This window comes from Myxine glutinosa, chromosome 1 (genome assembly GCF_964187855.1).
Source record: "Myxine glutinosa chromosome 1, kmMyxGlut1.1, whole genome shotgun sequence".
Lineage (NCBI taxonomy): Eukaryota > Metazoa > Chordata > Myxini > Myxiniformes > Myxinidae > Myxine > Myxine glutinosa.
In genome coordinates, this window is record NC_136261.1 from 159,842,334 (window position 1) to 159,862,582 (window position 20,249).

Below are 20,249 nucleotides of genomic sequence, written 5' to 3' on the forward strand. Positions count from 1 at the left end.
CTTTTGACCTTTTTACAAAATTATTAATTTGCCTTCTCTATACTCATAATAAAGCTTTGTTGCAAATTTGATGACAAAACTCAAATGGTAAATTTAAATTTCATGTCAATTGGATGAAAATTGATGATTTTAGGTGATGCTGACCTTTCGCCTTTTGACCTTTTTACAAAATTATTAATTTGCCTTCTCTATATTCTCATAATAAAGCTTTGTTGCAAATTTGATGACAAAACTCAAATGGTAAATTTTAATTTCATGTCAATTGGATGAAAATTGATGATTTTAGGTGATGCTGACCTTTCACCTTTTGACCCTTTTACAAAATTATTAATTTGCCTTCTCTATATTCTCATAATAAAGCTTTGTTGCAAATTTGATGACAAAACTCAAATGGTAAATTTTAATTTCATGTCAATTGGATGAAAATTGATGATTTTAGGTGATGCTGACCTTTCACCTTTTGACCCTTTTACAAAATTATTAATTTGCCTTCTCTATATTCTCATAATAAAGCTTTGTTGCAAATTTGATGACAAAACTCAAATGGTAAATTTAAATTTCATGTCAATTGGATGAAAATTGACGATTTTAGGTGATGCTGACCTTTCACCTTTTGACCTTTTTCCAAAATTATTAATTTGCCTTCTCTATATTCTCATAATAAAGCTTTGTTGCAAATTTGATGACAAAACTCAAATGGTAAATTTTAATTTCATGTCAATTGGATGAAAATTGATGATTTTAGGTGATGCTGACCTTTCACCTTTTGACCCTTTTACAAAATTATTAATTTGCCTTCTCCTTAATATCATAATAAAGCTTTGGTGAAAATTTGACAATAGCGCAAATGGAAAAACAAGTTACGGTCTGGACGCACACACACACACACACACACACACACACACACACACACACACACACACACACACACACACACACACACACACACACACACACACACACACACACACACACACACACACACAGTAGAGAGCATATCTCCACCAGGCTTAACAGGCTACGTTTTGTGTCCACTGATAATTCAGATTCTCACCCACCCAAACTGTCCACCAAGTTTCGTACACATCAGTCCACAAACTTTTGAGATGTTGTGCCATATATTGTTTTTGGCACTAATCTCTCTCTCTAAGCTTCTCCAACACACAACCTACTTAGACTGTGTACTGCGCCTCTTCTGCATTAACATAAATAAGGACAGGTGCTTAAAAAACAAGTACCTGGCACATTTGCTTCCACATTTACTCCACCTTTGATGCAATGGATGATTCTCTGGATTAGCAAGAGCAGACAATGTACACAATGAATAGCAAGAGCAGAGTTCATATAATGGTCGAGAGGAATAATATTGTAGAAAACAAATGGGTTTTGACATACATTTTCATCAAAGACACAGCGTGTTCCAGATATCAAACGTGGATGTTAGAGAGATGTTGATCTTAGTGCCAGGTACCATGCTTGATCCCTCATTCTTGGGGTAAATGAGAGTGCAATGTTTTGTTGGGAGAGGGGATGTTTTGCCCACCACTTTGCCGAAGATGGTCTTGTCTCTTGCAGCTCAGTGTTGGAACCTTTATTAGATGGAAAGACGCCTAAAATGGAGTTGCCTTTGTTCATGAGGCGAGGCCAAGTGTTTTGCAGAGCCTGCTTTTGGCAAATGAGGGTATATTTGATGGGTGGGGTTGCTGCTTTTCCAAACAGCTGTTAAAATATCCCTGAACTCCCACCAAAGCTATTGTTGATAGCGAAATGTTCAGGGCTATTAACTTTTTTTCATATTCCTCCAGCATACTAGATCAAAGTGTATATTTGAAGGTCTTGTATCTTCGATAGGCCTATTTCACTCCTGTTTGTTCTCAGTAGCTGGCAGGATATAGTCTAGGCCCTAAAGATGTGCACACGCACCTGTGTGGTGTCTAGCCTGGGCTCGAATCTCAGCCGAGATATAAACGATCATCCTGCCGGTCATTCTGCATTAACAACTTTGTAAGCCACTCTCCTAGTCGCTCGGCAAGTGCAGCTAGTGAATAAGAAAGGTGCTTTGTTATGTCAGCTAAAATGGCCGCCGTCAGATTCATGACGATATTACAACCAATGAAATTTGCAGAGGCATACTCCTGTTACCTGTATACTCATAATATATTATTAAAACGTGCATTTCATACTTAAATTTTCACTCCACTTTTCTATATATAAAAGGAGCATGCGTGCGTTCATGTGAGTTCCACACATTGGTTGGACAGTTCGGCTGCCACAATGTCTACACTACTGCCCAATTGAGGAACACTATGGAACCATTTATAATTACCCATTAGAACTTTAGAATTGATCATTTAGACCTTTTGAATTACCATTTAGCACTTTACAATTTCCCCTTTGGAACCCATTAGAATTACCATTTAGAAGCCTTTAGAACTCTTTAGAATTACCTTTTAGAATCACCCTTTAGAATCCTTTGGAATTACACTTTAGAACTTTAGAATTTATCCTTTAGAACCCTTTAGAATGACCATTTAGCACGTTACAATTTACCCTTTAGAACCCATTATAATTACCCTTTAGAAGCCTTTAGAACTCTTTAGAATTACCCTTCAGAATCACCCTTGACAACCCTTTGGAATTACCCTTTATAACTTTAGAATTTATCCTTTAGAACCCTTCAGAATTACCCTTTAGAATCACCCTTTAGAATCACCCTTTAGAACCCTTTGGAATTACCATTTCGAACTTTAGAATTTACCCTTTAGAACCCTTTGCAATTACCCTTTATAATTACCCTTTACAACTCTTTATAATTACCCTTTACAACTCTTTAGAATTACACTTTACAACTCTTTAGAATTACCCTTTATAACCCTTTAGAATTACCCTTTATAACCCTTTAGAATTAGCCTTTGTAACCCTTCAGATTTACCCTTTATGACCCTTTAGAATTACTCTTTAGAATTACCCTTTAGAATTACCCTTTATAAATACCCTTTGCAACTCTTTAGAATTACCCTTTGCAACTCTTTAGAATTACCCTTTGCAACTCTTTAGAATTACCCTTTGCAACTCTTTAGAATTACCCTTTAGAACCCTTTAGAATTACCCTTTATAATTACCCTTTTTTTTTTTCTTTTTTTTTTTTTTTTTGTATACAAGATCGAGGCTCGTGAAAGAGCGAACATTAATCACACAGAAAGACAAACCGACACATAAAACATATAACATCGGGAGCGGTAGACAAGATGGGGAGAGGGGGAAGGACACAAACACAACATTTGAGAGCAGGGACCGAGAGACATGGAGACATCGAGAGATCTGAGAGAGGGTGAGGGCTTTGGGGGGGGGGGGCATGGGAAGGAGGGGAGGGGGGTGGGAGAGGTATAAAACATATGGACACTGCCAGGACTTTCAGGAAAGAAGTTGGAATTTCAAACAAGGTGGATCTGGGGTGAATTAGCGGGGATAGAAAAGATCAAAGTTTTGGATGCGGGAAGGTAAGAGATGGTGGTGAACAGCTGTTTTAAAGACCTGGAGGGAGGAGTGGGATTGAAGGGAGTGAGGGAGTTTGTTCCAGAGGTGGTAGAAAAGAGGAATGAAAGAGTGAAGGTGAGCAGAGAGCCGAGATTTCGGCAGTTTAACCATCAGTGGGTTGCTGGCAGATCTTGTGCGACCTGTAGGAATATTTGGGGGACAGAGCACAGAGAGAGCTGGAGGTGCAAGGCCGGAGAGGAGTCGGTAGAAGACAGAAAGACCACCTACCTGCCTGCGGTGAGTGAGTGAAAGGCCCTCAGAGATAGCTTCATCGTGGGAGATTCCAATAATTCTGAAAGCTTTGGTTTCAACAGCGTGAAGCCGAGCTAGGTGTGAGGCAGGAGCACCGGCCCATAGGGGAGAACAGTATTCCATTGAGCTGCGGATGAAAGCCTTGTATGTGGTGAGGAGCTCAAGTGTGCCGAGGAAGGACTTCGCATGACGGAGGATGCTCAGTCGGCGACTGGCTTTGGAGGCCAGCTTGGAAATGTGGTTTTCCCAAGAAAGATCATGGCAGATAGTGAGACCCAAAAGCTTGAGCGACAGAACTTCTTGGAGAGGATTGTTGAGAAAGTAGATGGGAGGGTTGTCCAGTCGATCTTTTCGGAGAGACATAGTAAGTGTGAGATTTGTCAGGATTGAAAAACATGTTCCACTTGTTTGACCAGTCTTTGATTTTGTCCAAGTCTTCAGAAAGTGAGGAGGCTGCAGACTGCTGATCTGAGGGAAGAGGAATGGAGTGGCAGAGAGTGGAGTCATCAGCAAAGAGATAGAGAGGATTTTCAAGAGAGTCAGAGAGATCATTGAAGACCAGAAAAAGCACAGGGCCCAGAACACTGCCTTGGGGAACTCCAGCCTGAACAGGAAGAGGAGATGAGAGAAACCCTTTCAGGGCCACACGTTGACGACGGCGAGAGAGGAAGTCCGCCAGCCATGCGTGGAGATTTCCATGGATACCAAAGGAGGAGAGTTTGGTGAGCAGAGCGGGGTGCCAGACCGTATCGAAGGCACGTGATATGTCGAGGGAGACAGCTCTAATTTCCTGTTTGGCATTGAGGACCTCCATCCATTGTTGAGACAGCAGAAGCCGCATGTCCAGAGTAGAGTGACCTGGTCTGAAACCAAATTGATGATCAGAGATCAAGCCATTGGAGAAGAGGAAAGATTTCATGTCCGAAGCAATGATGGATTCCATGACTTTGCTGATAATTGGGAGAAGACTGATTGGTCTGTAGTTGCCAGGATCTGTTTTTGCACCTTTTTTGTGCAAAGCGGTGATATTGGCTAATTTCCAAGCAGATGGCAGTTGACCTTGAGCAAAAGAGAGGGTGAAGAGAACAGAGAGAGGGTGAGATAGAGCGGCAGAGCAGGATTTTAGGACCCGTGGGCTGATGCCGTCGGGTCCAGTTGCAGAATCAGAGTCGAGGTTTGACAGAAACTTTTCCACCTTGTCAGGAGGAAAGGACACGGAGTCCAGGAGCAGCTGGGTACGACTGGGTATGGTGGGTACAGAGAGGGATGGGTTTGGGACACAAGATTTAGAGGCAAACACAGAGTTGAGGCATTCAGCTTCTTCACGTGTGGAGTCCGCTGTGTAGCCGTTTCCGGTAAGGGAGGGCATGGAGGGGGAACAAACACCAGAAACGGATTTGACCAGACGCCACCAGGATTTGGAAGAGGGAGACAGATAAGAGAGTTCGGTCTTGAGAATGGAGAGATATTGTTTCCTGGCTCTCCTGAGGGTGGACACACACTTGTTTCGGGCTTTGTGAAAGGAAATGAGATTTCCTGCCGTTGGATTTGCTTTCCAGGAGACGAAGGCAAGTTGTTTCTGGGCAACAGCTTCACCACAAGATTCTGTGTACCATGGACGGGAGGAAGGGTATGACAACTGAAGACGAGATGGGATAAATCTGTGCATGAGAGAGAGCAATTTACTTTGGAAGAATTCCCAGGATGAGTTGATGTCAGAGGTGGTAGAGATGGGAGACCAGTCCAGAAGATTGATGGCTGCTTGAAGACCGTGCCAGTTGGCCTGAGTGAAATGCCAGACTCGTCGACGCTGAGCAGGCTCCCTGAGAATGGTCAGAGAGATGTCCACTTTAACAAGGACATGATCAGATGATCCGATTGGAGCAGAAGAAGAAGAGCAGCAGACATTTTCAGGGAAGTTAGTCACAACCAAGTCCAGAAGAGAAGATGCTCCGTTGACTGAGATCCGGGTCGGGAAATTGACAGATTGTGTCAGTCCCAGTGAGTCGCAGAAGTCCTTTGCTGAGGAGCCATGGCTGGTGAGAGAGGTACCCACACCCAGCCAACTGGCATGATGACAGTTGAAATCACCACATATGAAGAAGAGAGAGTTGGGATGAGTGATAGAAGTTGGTCCATATCAGACAGCGAGATGTAGATGGAGTCATCACTGTTTGGTGGATGGTACAACACACGGTACACACATATGAACAAGAGATGGGAGCGAAGGGGAAGCCTTAGCCAGAGGTATTCGTGGGGGTGAGGTGGAGAGAGTGCAGGGCGAGTGAGGAAGAGTTTTTGATAAAGATAGCAACCCCACCTCCAGGACGAGGCTCAGGTCTATCATACCGGAGGAGGGAGCCTTTACAACTTTTAACCCTTTACAACTTTTAACCCTTTACAACTCTTTAGAATTACCCTTTACAACTCTTTAGAATTACCCTTTACAACTCTTTAGAATTACCCCTTACAACTCTTTAGAATTACCCTTTACAACTCTTTAGAATTACCCTTTACAACTCTTTAGAATTACCCTTTAAACCCCTTCAGAATTACCCTATATAATTACCCTTTACAAATCTTTAGAATTACCCTTTAGAACCCTTTAGAATTACCCTTTATAATTACCCTTTACAACTCTTTAGAATTACCCTTTACAACTCTTTAGAATTACCCTTTACAACTCTTTAGAATTACCCTTTAAAGCCCTTAAGAATTACCCTTTATAATTACCCTTTAGAACCCTTTAGAATTACCCTTTATAATTACCCTTTAGAACCCTTTAGAATTACCCTTTATAACCCTTTAGATTTACCCTTTATAACACTTTAGAATTACCTTTTATAAATACCCTTTGCAACTCTTTAGAATTACCCTTTACAACTCTTTAGAATTACCCTTTATACCCCTTTAGAATTACCCTTTACAACTCTTTAGAATTACCCTTTATACCCCTTTAGAATTACCCTTTACAACTCTTTAGAATTACCCTTTACAACTCTTTAGAATTACCCTTTACAACTCTTTAGAATTACCCTTTGGAACCCTTTAGAGTTACCGTTTAGAACCCTTTAGAATTACCCTTTACAACTCGTTAGAATTACACTTTAGAATCACCCTTTAGAATTACCCTTTACAACTCTTTAGAATTACCCTTTGGAACCCCTTAGAGTTACCGTTTAGAACCCTTTAGAATTACCCTTTAGAATCCTTTAGAATTACCCTTTAGAATTACCCTTAAGAATCACCCTTTAGAATCACCCTTTAGAATCACCCTTTAGAATTACCCTTTAGAATCACCCTTTAGAATCACCCTTTGGAATCACCCTTTAGAATCACCCTTTAGAATCACCCTTCAGAATCACCCTTCAGAATCACCCTTTAGAACTCTTTAGAATTACCCTTTAGAACTCTTTAGAATTACCCTTTCGAACCCTTTATAATTACGCTTTATAATTACCCTTTAGAACCCCTTAGAATTACGCTTTAGAATTACACTTTAGAATTATCCTTTAGAATTACCCTTTAGAATTACCCTTTAGAATTACCCTTTAGAATTACCCTTTAGAATTACCCTTTAGAATTACCCTTTACTAGGGCATGCCCGTACTATATCTATATCTAAAATTATATCCCCCCCCTCTATTTACATGCAATGGTTTGGTCCAAAGCGAACGGCTTGCGAGTACGGTGACAATCCCCCCCCTCTATTTACATGAAATGGTTTGGTCCAAAGCGAACGGCTTGCGAGTACGGTGACAATCCCCCCCCCTCTATTTACATGAAATGGTTTGGTCCAAAGCGAACGGCTTGCGAGTACGGTGACAATCCCCCCCCCTCTATTTACATGAAATGGTTTGGTCCAAAGCTAACAGCTTGCGGAGTTTGGTAAAGAAATCGCCATATCGTGCACAAACGCGCAGGAAAGCGAAAGAATCGCAAATTAGTTTTAATTAGTTTTAAAACATAGTTTAACGCCCGAGCGAGTTTAACGCAATCGCAAATCGCATCGCAAAGCGAAAATCGCAAATTAGTTTTAATTAGTTTTAAAACATAGTTTAACGCCAACATAGCGCCAACATAGTTTGCCGACGGGAAATAAATGAATACGCTCTCAAATGTGCCATCCGAGGCAGAGTCTGTTCGCCACGTTCGGCACACGTGATAGCTCGCTGCTCTCTGATTGGTTGAATCGTTTTTTGGACATAGCTCGGTAACTACTTCTCCGATTAATTTCAAACCTTGAAAAGGCACATCCTCGGGTCCCCAGCAATATACCTGGCAAGTTTCAAGTATATCGGACCGGTAGTTGTCGAGAAACAGCGGTCGCATACAGACACACACACACACACACAGAGATTGCTGGAATTATAGATAGATAACGCTTTATCATTACCGTTTAGAATTACACTTTAGAATTACCCTTTAGAATTACCCTTTAGAATTACCCTTTAGAATTACCCTTTAGAATTACGCTTTAGCATTACCCTTTAGAATTACGCTTTAGAATTACGCTTTAGAATTACGCTTTAGAATTACGCTTTAGAATTACGCTTTAGAATTACGCTTTAGAATTACGCTTTAGAATTACGCTTTAGAATTACGCTTTAGAATTACGCTTTAGAATTACCCTTTAGAATTACCCTTTAGAATTACCCTTTAGAATTACCCTTTAGAATTACCCTTTAGAATTACCCTTTAGAATTACCCTTTAGAATTACCCTTTAGAATTACCCTTTAGAATTACCCTTTAGAATTACCCTTTATAATTACCCTTGAGAATTACCCTTGAGAATTACACTTGAGAATTACACTTGAGAATTACACTTGAGAATTACACTTGAGAATTACACTTGAGAATTACACTTGAGAATTACACTTGAGAATTACACTTGAGAATTACACTTGAGAATTACACTTGAGAATTACACTTGAGAATTACACTTGAGAATTACACTTGAGAATTACACTTGAGAATTACACTTGAGAATTACACTTGAGAATTACGCTTGAGAATTACGCTTGAGAATTACGCTTGAGAATTACGCTTGAGAATTACGCTTGAGAATTACGCTTGAGAATTACGCTTGAGAATTACGCTTGAGAATTACGCTTGAGAATTACGCTTGAGAATTACGCTTGAGAATTACGCTTGAGAATTACGCTTGAGAATTACGCTTGAGAATTACGCTTGAGAATTACGCTTGAGAATTACGCTTGAGAATTACGCTTGAGAATTACGCTTGAGAATTACGCTTGAGAATTACGCTTGAGAATTACGCTTGAGAATTACGCTTGAGAATTACGCTTGAGAATTACGCTTGAGAATTACGCTTGAGAATTACGCTTGAGAATTACGCTTGAGAATTACGCTTGAGAATTACGCTTGAGAATTACGCTTGAGAATTACGCTTGAGAATTACGCTTGAGAATTACGCTTGAGAATTACGCTTGAGAATTACGCTTGAGAATTACGCTTGAGAATTACGCTTGAGAATTACGCTTGAGAATTACGCTTGAGAATTACGCTTGAGAATTACGCTTGAGAATTACGCTTGAGAATTACGCTTGAGAATTACGCTTGAGAATTACGCTTTCGAATTGCCCTTTAGAACTCTTTAGAATTACTCTTTAGAACCCTTTATAATTACGCTTTATAATTACCCTTTATAACCCTTTATAATTACGCTTTATAATTACCCTTTATAACCCTTTATAATTACGCTTTATAATTACCCTTTATAACCCTTCAGAATTATGCTTTATAATTACGCTTTAGAACCATTAGAACCCTTTAGAATTACCCCTTAGAATTACCCCTTAGAATTACCCTTTAGAATTACCCTTTAGAATCCTTTAGAATCCTTTATAATTACGCTTTATAATTACCCTTTAGAACCATTTGGAATTACGCTTTATAATTACCCTTTAGAACCCTTTAGAATTACACTTTATAATTACCCTTTAGAACCCTTTAGAATTACGCTTTATAATTACCCTTTAGAACCCTTTAGAATTACGCTTTATAATTACCCTTTAGAACCGTTAGAACCCTTTAGAATTACCCGTTATAATTACCCTTTAGAACCTCTTAGAATTACCCTTTAGAATTACCTTTTAGAACCCTTTTGAATTACCCTTTAGAAACCTTTATAATTACCGTTTAGAATCCTTTAGAATTATGCTTTAGACTTACCCTTTAGACTTACCCTTTAGACTTACCCTTTGGACTTACACTTTAGAATTACACTTTAGAATTACCCTTTAGAATTACACTTTAGAATTACCCTTTAGAATCCTTTAGAATCCTTTAGAATTACGCTTTATAATTACCCTTTAGAACCATTTGGAATTACGCTTTATAATTACCCTTTAGAACCCTTTAGAATTACACTTTATAATTACCCTTTAGAACCCTTTAGAATTACGCTTTATAATTACCCTTTAGAACCCTTTAGAATTACGCTTTATAATTACCCTTTAGAACCGTTAGAACCCTTTAGAATTACCCGTTATAATTACCCTTTAGAACCTCTTAGAATTACCCTTTAGAATTACCTTTTAGAACCCTTTTGAATTACCCTTTAGAAACCTTTATAATTACCGTTTAGAATCCTTTAGAATTACGCTTTAGACTTACCCTTTAGACTTACCCTTTAGACTTACCCTTTAGACTTACCCTTTGGAATTACACTTTAGAATTACCCTTTAGAATTACCCTTTAGAATTACACTTTAGAATTACGCTTTAGAATTGCCCTTTAGAACTCTTTAGAATTACCCTTTAGAACCCTTTATAATTACGCTTTATAATTACCCTTTATAACCCTTCAGAATTATGCTTTATAATTACCCTTTAGAATTACCCTTTAGAATCCTTTAGAATTACGATTTTAATTACCCTTTAGAACCCTTTAGAATTACGCTTAATAATTACCCTTTAGAACCCTTTAGAATTACGCTTTATAATTACCCTTTAGAACCCTTTAGAATTACGCTTTATAATTACCCTTTAGAACCCTTTAGAATTACGCTTTATAATTACCCTTTAGAACCCTTCAGAATTACGCTTTATAATTACCCTTTAGAATCCTTTAGAATTACGCTTTATAATTATCCTTTAGAACCCTTTAGAATTACGCTTTATAATTATCCTTTAGAACCCTTTAGAATTATGCTTTATAATGACCCTTTAGAACTCTTTAGAATTACACTTTATTAGAACCCTTTAGAATTACCCTTTATAATTACCCATTATAATTACCCTTTAGAACCTCTTAGAATTACCCTTTAGAATTACCTTTTAGAACCCTTTAGAATTACCCTTTAGAACCCTTTAGAATTACCCTTTAGAAACCTTTATAATTACCGTTTAGAACCCTTTAGAATTACACTTTAGCATTTCCCTTTAGAACCCTTTAGAATTACGCTTTAGAATTACCCATTGGAATTACCCTTTAGAACCTCTTAGAATTACCGTTTCAGAACCCTTTAGAATTACACTTTAGAATTACCCTTTACAACCTTTTAGAATTGCTCTTTAGAAGGCCAGATATTTTTGTAATACATCACTCTAGACTACAAGGGTGAATGACAATCTCAATATGGTGATTTTTTGGAAATAACGGTCAATTTCCCCATATTTGGATAAAAATGAGCTTTTATTATGTTGACTTTTTCATTATCTGTACAAGCCAGGCTGTCAGAAAATATGACACAAACAGCTATTTGTAGGCTTGTAGAATGACTAGAACAAATTCCAATGAGTGTGACATTACATAAATCTAGATTAAAATGGTTCAATCAAATTGAAAGAATGGATGAGGAAAGACAAGTGAAAATAATATACCAAAGCAAGATGAACAGGAGAAGGCCAGTGTGTATACCAAGCACAAGATTTGAGCACACAGTGGAGAATGATCCAATGAAAGTGGAATAACATCTCACCCGAGATAGGAAAGGATGGAGAGCTGTAGTATGGTAATCAAAACTAGAGCAATGCGACTGTCGCCAATATGCCTCCGCACAGTCCCTGCCTGTGACAATGTGTAGATGCCCTCGTTCACTGTCCTAAAAATAATCAAGTTTGGTTTAAATCCCTTCAGTTGTTTTGAAGTATCACATTTTTTTACCACAAGACAGGTTTCACATCGATCGGTGAAGCTTTTTCGGAGAAGGGATTTTTTGAAATATTGTCTTTCAAGCTAATATGGTTGCCAAACAACGTCACATATGACACCAAAAATGTACACTGCAAATGTATGAGTAGGGGATTACGTTTGTGAAGTTTTGTGTTGATCGGATAAGGTTCGTTTTTCTATCCAAGATGGCTACCAAACCATGTGACCTACAACATCATCATTTTCAAACTATATGCAACAATGGTGTTAGATAACATTTGTAAAATTTTGCATCGATAGGTTAAGCGGTTTCAGAGATATAATTATTTAATATTTTCCTTCAATCCAATATGACAGCCAAACCATGTGACCTATGATGTCATAAATTTAATATTTCAATACAAATGGGTCAGATATCTTGTGCATGCAATTTCAGATTTTTAGGATAAGGCATTCAATTAAAACATTTATGGCAGGTATACCACTTCACCTATGATGTCATCATTATCATGCTTTGTTCCCCATTGGGAGTACTGTACTTGACAATGTGCGGTTTCAAATTTTTCCATTCAGTGGTTTCCGAGAAATTTTTGTTTTTAATTATTTGCGTTTCATCCAAGATGGCTGCCATACAACGTGACCTATGATGTCACAATTATCATAAAAAAATATTCTGCGTGGGTGTCGCTCCTACCCTGAAAGTTTTGTCTCAATTGGACATGTCGCTGAAAAAAACGAGGTTTAGCCCATACAGACGGACTGACAGACATACAAGTACAACCCGAAAACATAATGCCTCCAGCCACCTTTGGGGATCCGTTCATCAGCAGGAAGGATCCATTCCTATCTATATCGATTACAGGAGATCTCGGGTCGGGCCTCAAGAACATCGGGGGTGTGTTCAGTTCGCAAGTTTCTTGTAGAGCGCTCAAGCAAGCTCTCCATTCAAAACAGTTGATAAGGAACGGCTGTCTTGATAAGCGCTATAGCTGGCTGCTTGTTAACTAGGCTAGCTGATTGGTAACTAAGTCACTGCTTGCTGCTTGGTATCCACCATGTTAGTGCATACTGATATGCAAAGCGAAATACATCTTTGTATCTGTCATATACACCAATCGCCACGCCCTCCTTATATAAGTTTCCCCTTTAGTGCAAAAACGACCAAAGGGGCAGTTAAAAGGATTTTAAGCCGAGAGGCGTCACAAGTCTTGTGAAGATAGGCCTCAGCGATGGAGGCAGCGGTCTGTTGTTTATACACCACCCAAATATAACTATATGGCATTTTCTCAAGAAGGGCTTTTACCACCGATGTTATGTGGGTCCTTGCTATTATTTCTGACTATATTCTCTTAAACGACTCGAACGGGGACCAAAAAAATCCACGTCTTTGAGCACTTCTGGGAATGTCCTGACAATGTGAAAGAAATGATCCGTCATTATTGACTTTTTGCTGTGTTTGTTGGTTCGGGGAACCACGTGATGGGGCGTTAATGGAGGAAGGGTGTGCATGCGCAGAAGGGAGAGAATGCCAAATAAAGAAAGCCCCTTGATTCTCGTCCCTGTTGCTGTTTACTGAATTTACGGACACTACAACTAATGACGAGGTAAACATTTCTGGCGAACAATGACGGCGGTAGGCTCATTGGAGATTTTCGAGGGCGACGATTTTGAAGCATACAAAGAACGCTTGGAAGCCTATTTCATAGCGAACGACATCGGTCAAGTCGAGGTGGGCGCCATTGCTGCCGTGATCCAAGCGGCCGACAGGAAGAATGTGGCTACTATGATCTCATTGATCGGTAAGAGTACTTGCACTACTTTGAAAGACTTGTGTCTCCCAGAAATACCTTCTGCTAAAACGTACGAGCAGTTGTGTGAAATGCTACGAAATCATTTAAAGCCGTGAGTATTAGAAGTGGTGGAAACTTATCGTTTTCACCGGATGACCCAGAGTGAAAACCAGAACGTCACGGACAATGCAAACAAGCTCAAACGTTTGGCCGTCACTTGTAATTTCGGAAACCACCTCCCACGTGCTTTACGGGACCAGTTTGTTGGAGGTGTATACAGCCAGTCCACCATAAAAAAGTTACTTTCCGAGGACAGAACATTCGAACAAGCTTTGGCTGTGGCTGAGGAAACGGCTGAAAAGGAAGTAAAACAATTCAACTATGGAGAGCCAGGGGCGTCGGGCTCTGTGGGCTTTACAACGAGTATAAAAAAAACAAAACGATTCGCATCGTGGTCCTCGTTTCAAGGATCGGTCGGAAAAAACGACCCTACCGTTGCCAAAGGAAAAACGTTGCTACAGATGTGGCTCTACGGAACATCTGGCTGATACATGCAAACATCCTCGTACTATCTGCGGATACTGCCAACGTTAGGGCCATTTGGTTAAGGTGTGTTTGAAGAAACAGGAAAATGCAAAACGTTTTTTTGAAACAAACCCATCATGTTATGGTTTTGAGCAATGAGTCAGAGGATGAGCTGGATATGGTGCATTTAATGCATATTAACTCTACATCTGTTTCAAAAAACACCACTCCTTACTACCAACTCGAAATCTCCATCAACGGAACAGAGATTCCGATGGAAATTGATACGGGAAGTTCAGTTACTCTACTAAACAGTCGTGATTTTCAACGTCTGTCCGGTGACATCAATACCTTGAAACCAACTACAATATTACTGAAGAGCTACATGGGTGATGTCATCAAATGCTTTGGTGAGAAAGAAATGTGTGTTCCGTCGGAAGGAGAGCAACGTGGTTTTGTTACAGTGCGTGTGATCGATGGAGCAGGACCTTCATTACCGGGTAGAGATATTATTTCAAAATTTTCCCTTCCCTGGAAAATAATATTTTCAATGTTGCCGTTCCCATCACCACCGTTGACATCGTCAAGCAAAACCCCAAGTTGTTTGAAAATAATGCCTTGGGAAGGTTTAGAGGGGTGCAGGTTACGCTGAAGGTGCGGGACAATGATCCAGTATTCATGAAAGCTAGAACTGTTCCCTTTGCCATCCGTGAAAGGGTTGACCAGGCTTTGGACAAGCTTGAAAAGGATGGTGTCATTGAGAGTTTGGTACTCAGAATGGGCCTCACCCATTGTGCCGGTCATTAAACCAGATGGCCAGTTGCGGATTTGTGGTGATTATTCGGGCACCATAAACAAATTTTCCGAGTTGGAACAATACCCAGTACCTACGCTGGAAGAACTGTTACACAAACTAGTTGGTGGGAAGAAGTATACGAAGCTTGATTAGTCCCAACCTTACCACCAATTAGAGTTGGCCCCTGGGAGCAGAAAGTATACTATGGTAAATACACACCGAGGCCTGTACCAGTACCAAAGGCTTTCATTTGGGGTAAACACAGCCGTTCCAGTTTTTTAACGTATCATGGAGAATTTGCTGAAAGACATTCCTGGGTGCGGCGTGTACATTGATGATATCCTGGTGATGGGAGATGGTGTTGACAACCATTTTAAAAACCTTCACAGGGTTTTGAAAAGGCTGGAGGAAAACAGAATTACATTAAAACGTGACAAGTTCCACCTCATGCTGGACGAGATTGAGTATGTTGGATTTGTTATTTCGGCTGCGAGGGTATTCCCGACAAAACAAAAGCTTAAAGCTATCCAACAGGCAAGGGTTCCTGTAAACGTGGGTGAATTAGTCATTCATTGGCCTCACAAATTTCCTTCGTTTTGTTCCAGATTTTGCCAAAATCATGTCTCCTTTGTACAAGCTACTAAAAAAGGAGGTGAAATGGAAATGGGGGAAAGGCCGAGGGTACCTCATTTTGAAAAAAATTAAGCTGCTTTGTGCTCCAGTCACGTACTACGTCATTACAACCCTCATGCCTGCTTGGTCCTTCAGGTGGACGCATCCTCCGTGGGTGTAGGGGCAGTCCTATTTCAACCCAGTCCAGAGGGTGAGTTAGAGCCGGTGGCCTACGCATCGAGCACTCTGAATGGCGCGGGAAAAAATTACTCCCAGATCGAGAAGGAATCTTTAGGAATAGTTTTTGGAGTGACAAAGTTTCGACAATACCTCCTGGGGAGACATTTCATGCTAATGACAGATCATAAGCCTCTGATAACTCTGTTTAACGAGCACAAACCCATGTCACAGTTAGCGTCAGCAAGGATAAAGAGATGGTCCTTGCTGTTGGCAGCTTATGACTACACCACACAGTTCATCACAGGCAAGAAAAACGTTTATGCGGATTTCCTCTCACGAAAACCCGTACCGGGTCATCCTACAAAGCCTGAACGAGTGACTGTGGAGGTACTTCTGGTGAAAAATGATGAAATTGTGAATGCCGCTATCGTCGCGGCTGAAACAAAGAAGGACACAGTTCTCTGCAAGGTACTTAATTTCACAAAACATGGTTGGAATGAGAATCCGGAGGAGGTGATTCGGCCTTATCACAACAAAAGGTTGGGACTTTCTGTGGAAGATGATATTGTACTGTGGAACTCTCGGGTGGTTATTCCCACATCGCTTCAGCAGATTCTACTCACTGATTTACATGCTGAACATTCAGGCATGGTAAAAATGAAACAAATGGCCAGGAGATACCTGTGGTGGCCAAATATCGACAAGGATATTGAAAGCACCGTGAAATAGTGTGTAATGTGTCAGGAGAATGCGAAGGCTCCACCAGGGAGCCAGACCGCATCGTGGTCTTGGCCTGCCGGTCCCTGGAAACGACTTCATCTAGACCTGGCGGGCCCTTTTAAAGGGAAAATGTTTTTGGTTCTGGTGGACGCTTATTCAAAGTACTTAGAAGTAATTCCTTTGGTGAACACTACTGCCACGACCATTATTCAAAGCGTCCGACATGTTTTCAGTGTTTTTGGTCTGCTGGAACACCTTGTGACTGATAACGGCAGCCAATTTACCAGCGCCGAGTTCATAGAGTTTCTTACGACAAATGGCATTAAACATACCCTGACTGCCCCAGGACACCCTGCTACGAATGGTTTGGCAGAACGTTATGTCGGTCATTTTAAGGATAAAATGAAAAAAATTGGATGTACCAGAGAGTTGTTACAAACTAAACTGGACAGATTCCTGTTGACATACAGGGCCACGCCTAACTCGTTTGGGAAATCACCTTCAGAACTGTTAATGAACAGACAACCTAGAATAAGGCTCGGTGCTCTAAGAGCTAACCAAACCAAACAACAAGTGAAGGTGTTCCAAGAGAACCTTGGACATGTCCCAAAGTTCCAGCAAGGCCAACTCGTGTTTGCGCGAAATTTTGGAAAAGGTCCGAGCTGGGTTCCTGGATCTTTCGGGTCATTAGTCCAATAAATTATGATGTACGAGTAAATGGGTTGGTGTGGAAGAGACATGAAGAACAACTACGTCCCCGGAATGTGACCACTTCTTCATGTTTACAACCCAGTGGTGAAATGGGGGGCCTTGACCAATTCCCAGTCTCGCTTTCTGGACCCTTGTCTCCAACTAGTCTTGTTGGGAGGGGGAGTCAAGAAATCTCTATTCCATTTACACCACCTGTTGAACGAGCTGATCTTCCCGATCAGCATTTTGATGACTCGATTTTTTTCTCCACGGGTTGATCAATTTGGGAACCCAGAACCGGTTGTGGATGAACCCGTGCCTTCCCCATCATCTGGTCAACTACCTCTTCGGGTTGGCGAGTCCAGAAGATTTCCGGTGCGAGAAAGAAAGAAAACGCGAAGACTAATTGAACAATGCTGAGTCTGTGTATTTGCCTACCACCTGGTTGGATGAGAAATTTGTTTTTTCGATCCCTCCAGTCTAACTTTTGTGAAACTGAGTTAATTGTAGGTTGGTTAATGAAATGATGAACAGCTTGATGTGATTGTGTTATCCGATTTATATGACAGAGAAGTACAGTGATCTTAATGATTAACTACCTATTTGTTGTGAGATTTAAAGAAGGGGTCAGTTGCTTTGTCTGTTGGTTCAGGGTACCACGTGATTGGGGGTTAAAGGAGGAAGGGTGCGCATGCGCAGAAGGGAGAAAATCCCGAATAAAGAAAGCCTCTTGATTCTCGTTCCTGTTGCTGTTTACTGAATCTACGGACACTACACTTTTAACGATGTGCAACAGTAATACCCTGATTTACGTTCCCATCTTTACATCATTTTGCAAATACATCGTCACATGATTGTCGATCTCAGGATGATAGGTTGAGTCGACCCACTAATTGTTGAAGCCCCACCAATCGTTTTTGTTTTGTGAAGTTCCTAATGAGAATATTCCTCCTCTCTAATTCTGTTGTTTTTTGTGTTTTTTCCAGCCACCCTGTCCTTTACAGATGCACTCAAGATGATGAACAAAATGGACACCTGTGCTCAGGCTCAGTCAAGAACAGCCAGCATGGAAAAATCACAGCCCAGACCTTGTCCTGTAGATTCTGCAGGAAACGTCCATGTGTGTAACACACATGAAATTGATGGGGCCAGTAATCAGTCGCAAAACAAAGATGGCAAGGATGAAAACTTTAAGAATGACATCAGGTTATGTAACTCTGCCATTCACGATGCCACGAACATTGGAAAAACTGGCGGACAAAGAGGAAAATCAAATCTGAATCAATCGCCGGAGTGCAAAGGAAATGGAGTGTCTGCTCCAAAAGCAGATGGCAGTGGTAACTTTACAGGAAATGAGAACTCGAATAATCTTTCAAATAACTCACATAATGCAAAAGGCAAAAGTGAAGGTTCACCAGAATCTCCATTTTTGAATACCCCCAATATTGATGACGGAGTCTCGAGAATAAACAAGACATTGGAAGTCAAAGGAAGGAACATTGAGGCGAATCCACATCAGATGACAGTTGAGATGAGAAAAAAGGGTTTTACAAAGATTTCTTCTGATATTGAGTCATCCAATTCAGCAGCCAATGCCAATTATTCTTTGGCATTCACAAGAAATGTGAAAAAAGGAACAACCAAAGAACTACCAAAGCCGCCAGAAGTTAGTCTCAGTGCAGGTAATCCACCTGGTGGTAAACATACTATTAACCAAGAACGACCAGAAACAGACTTTTTTAAGGAACATGACAGGCAATCAGACGTTGAGAAGTTGAAGCCATTGTCTCATCATTCTGGTTGCGAGCTGAAACCTGAAGTGAAACGTCAGTCGACAGAAGAAACGGATGACAGTGATAAGGACTCATCAATGGAAATGAGTGTGTTTGAGGAAAAGCCTGACAGTGATATTCACCAAAAAGCGCATGATGTAGGCCTGAAAGGATGCCATCACCCCAAGGTTACCGAGCAGAATATTGGGCTTAGTGCACCAAAGGCCTTATCGAACAACTCGAGAAACAGACCTCGAGCAGAGGAATTGATACCGAAGAATAAAACGATCTTACCTTTTGGTTACGTGGGCATTGACGCAGTGTTTCAGCAAATGAACAGGAAGGCAATGAAACGAGGACTTGCATTAAATCTCCTGATTGTGGGTGAGTTTCCAAGGCTGCATGTGGTTATAGTATACAGCTATGGTGCTCGGGTATGGTGTACTTTGGTGCAGGTTTGGCTTGGTTCTTGTTTCCTGAAACAGGTTTGTGGATCGCTGACGCTAGTTTATTGCTTACCTTTCACAAGGACATGACCCTCAGTCACTTTTACTCCAGCATCCTTAAAGCTTAACATATTTCTATGTTAAATTGTTATATGTGGGAAAATTACATGCCCAGACCAGGAATCGAACCCAGATCCTCTGAAGGAACAGAGGACCTGGGTTTGATTCCTGGTCTGGGCATGTAATGTTCCCACATATAATAATAATAATAATGCATTTATTTTATATAGCGCTTTTCAGGAAGCCCAAAGACGCTTTGACAGAGTGCAAAACATAATGCATAGCAAAACATAAAAACAATTGCAAAAAAAGAAGAATCAATAGGGAAATATTCAAAGCACAAAGGAGGGAGAAGGAGAGGAGATAGTCAGGGGTTAGATGCTGTGGGTTAAATGTTGAATGCAGTGTTGAACAGGTGGGTCTTGAGTGATGTTTTGAATGTGGTGAGTGAGGAGGAGTCTCTGATGGTGTGAGGTAGCGAGTTCCAGAGGGTGGGAGCAGCGATGGAGAAGGCCCTGTCCCCCCAGGATCTAAATTTGGTCCGGATGGGGGAGGGGGGGGTCAGGAGGTTGGTACCAGCAGAGCGGAGGTTGCGGGTGGGAGTGTGTCTGGAGAGGAGGTCAGCCAGGTAGGATGGGGCCAGGTTATGGAGGGCTTTGTAGGTCAAGAGGAGGATTTTGTACTGGATTCTCTGGGAGATGGGGAGCCAGTGAAGCTTGTAAAGGACGGGGGTGATGTGGTCACGGGTCC

The 20,249-nt window shown here is 40.8% G+C and overlaps 1 protein-coding gene across 1 annotated transcript in view; it reads left to right on the top strand.

Moving 5' to 3' along the window:
- Window positions 1-20,249, top strand: part of LOC137430346 (uncharacterized) — a 248,047-nt gene that overhangs the window by 198,585 nt on the left and 29,213 nt on the right. Inside the window, exon 3 of the mRNA XM_068121153.2 lies at window positions 18,208-19,377. Within this exon, the coding sequence (XP_067977254.2) occupies window positions 18,208-19,377 (1,170 nt within the window). The remainder of the gene's footprint in view (window positions 1-18,207; window positions 19,378-20,249) is intronic.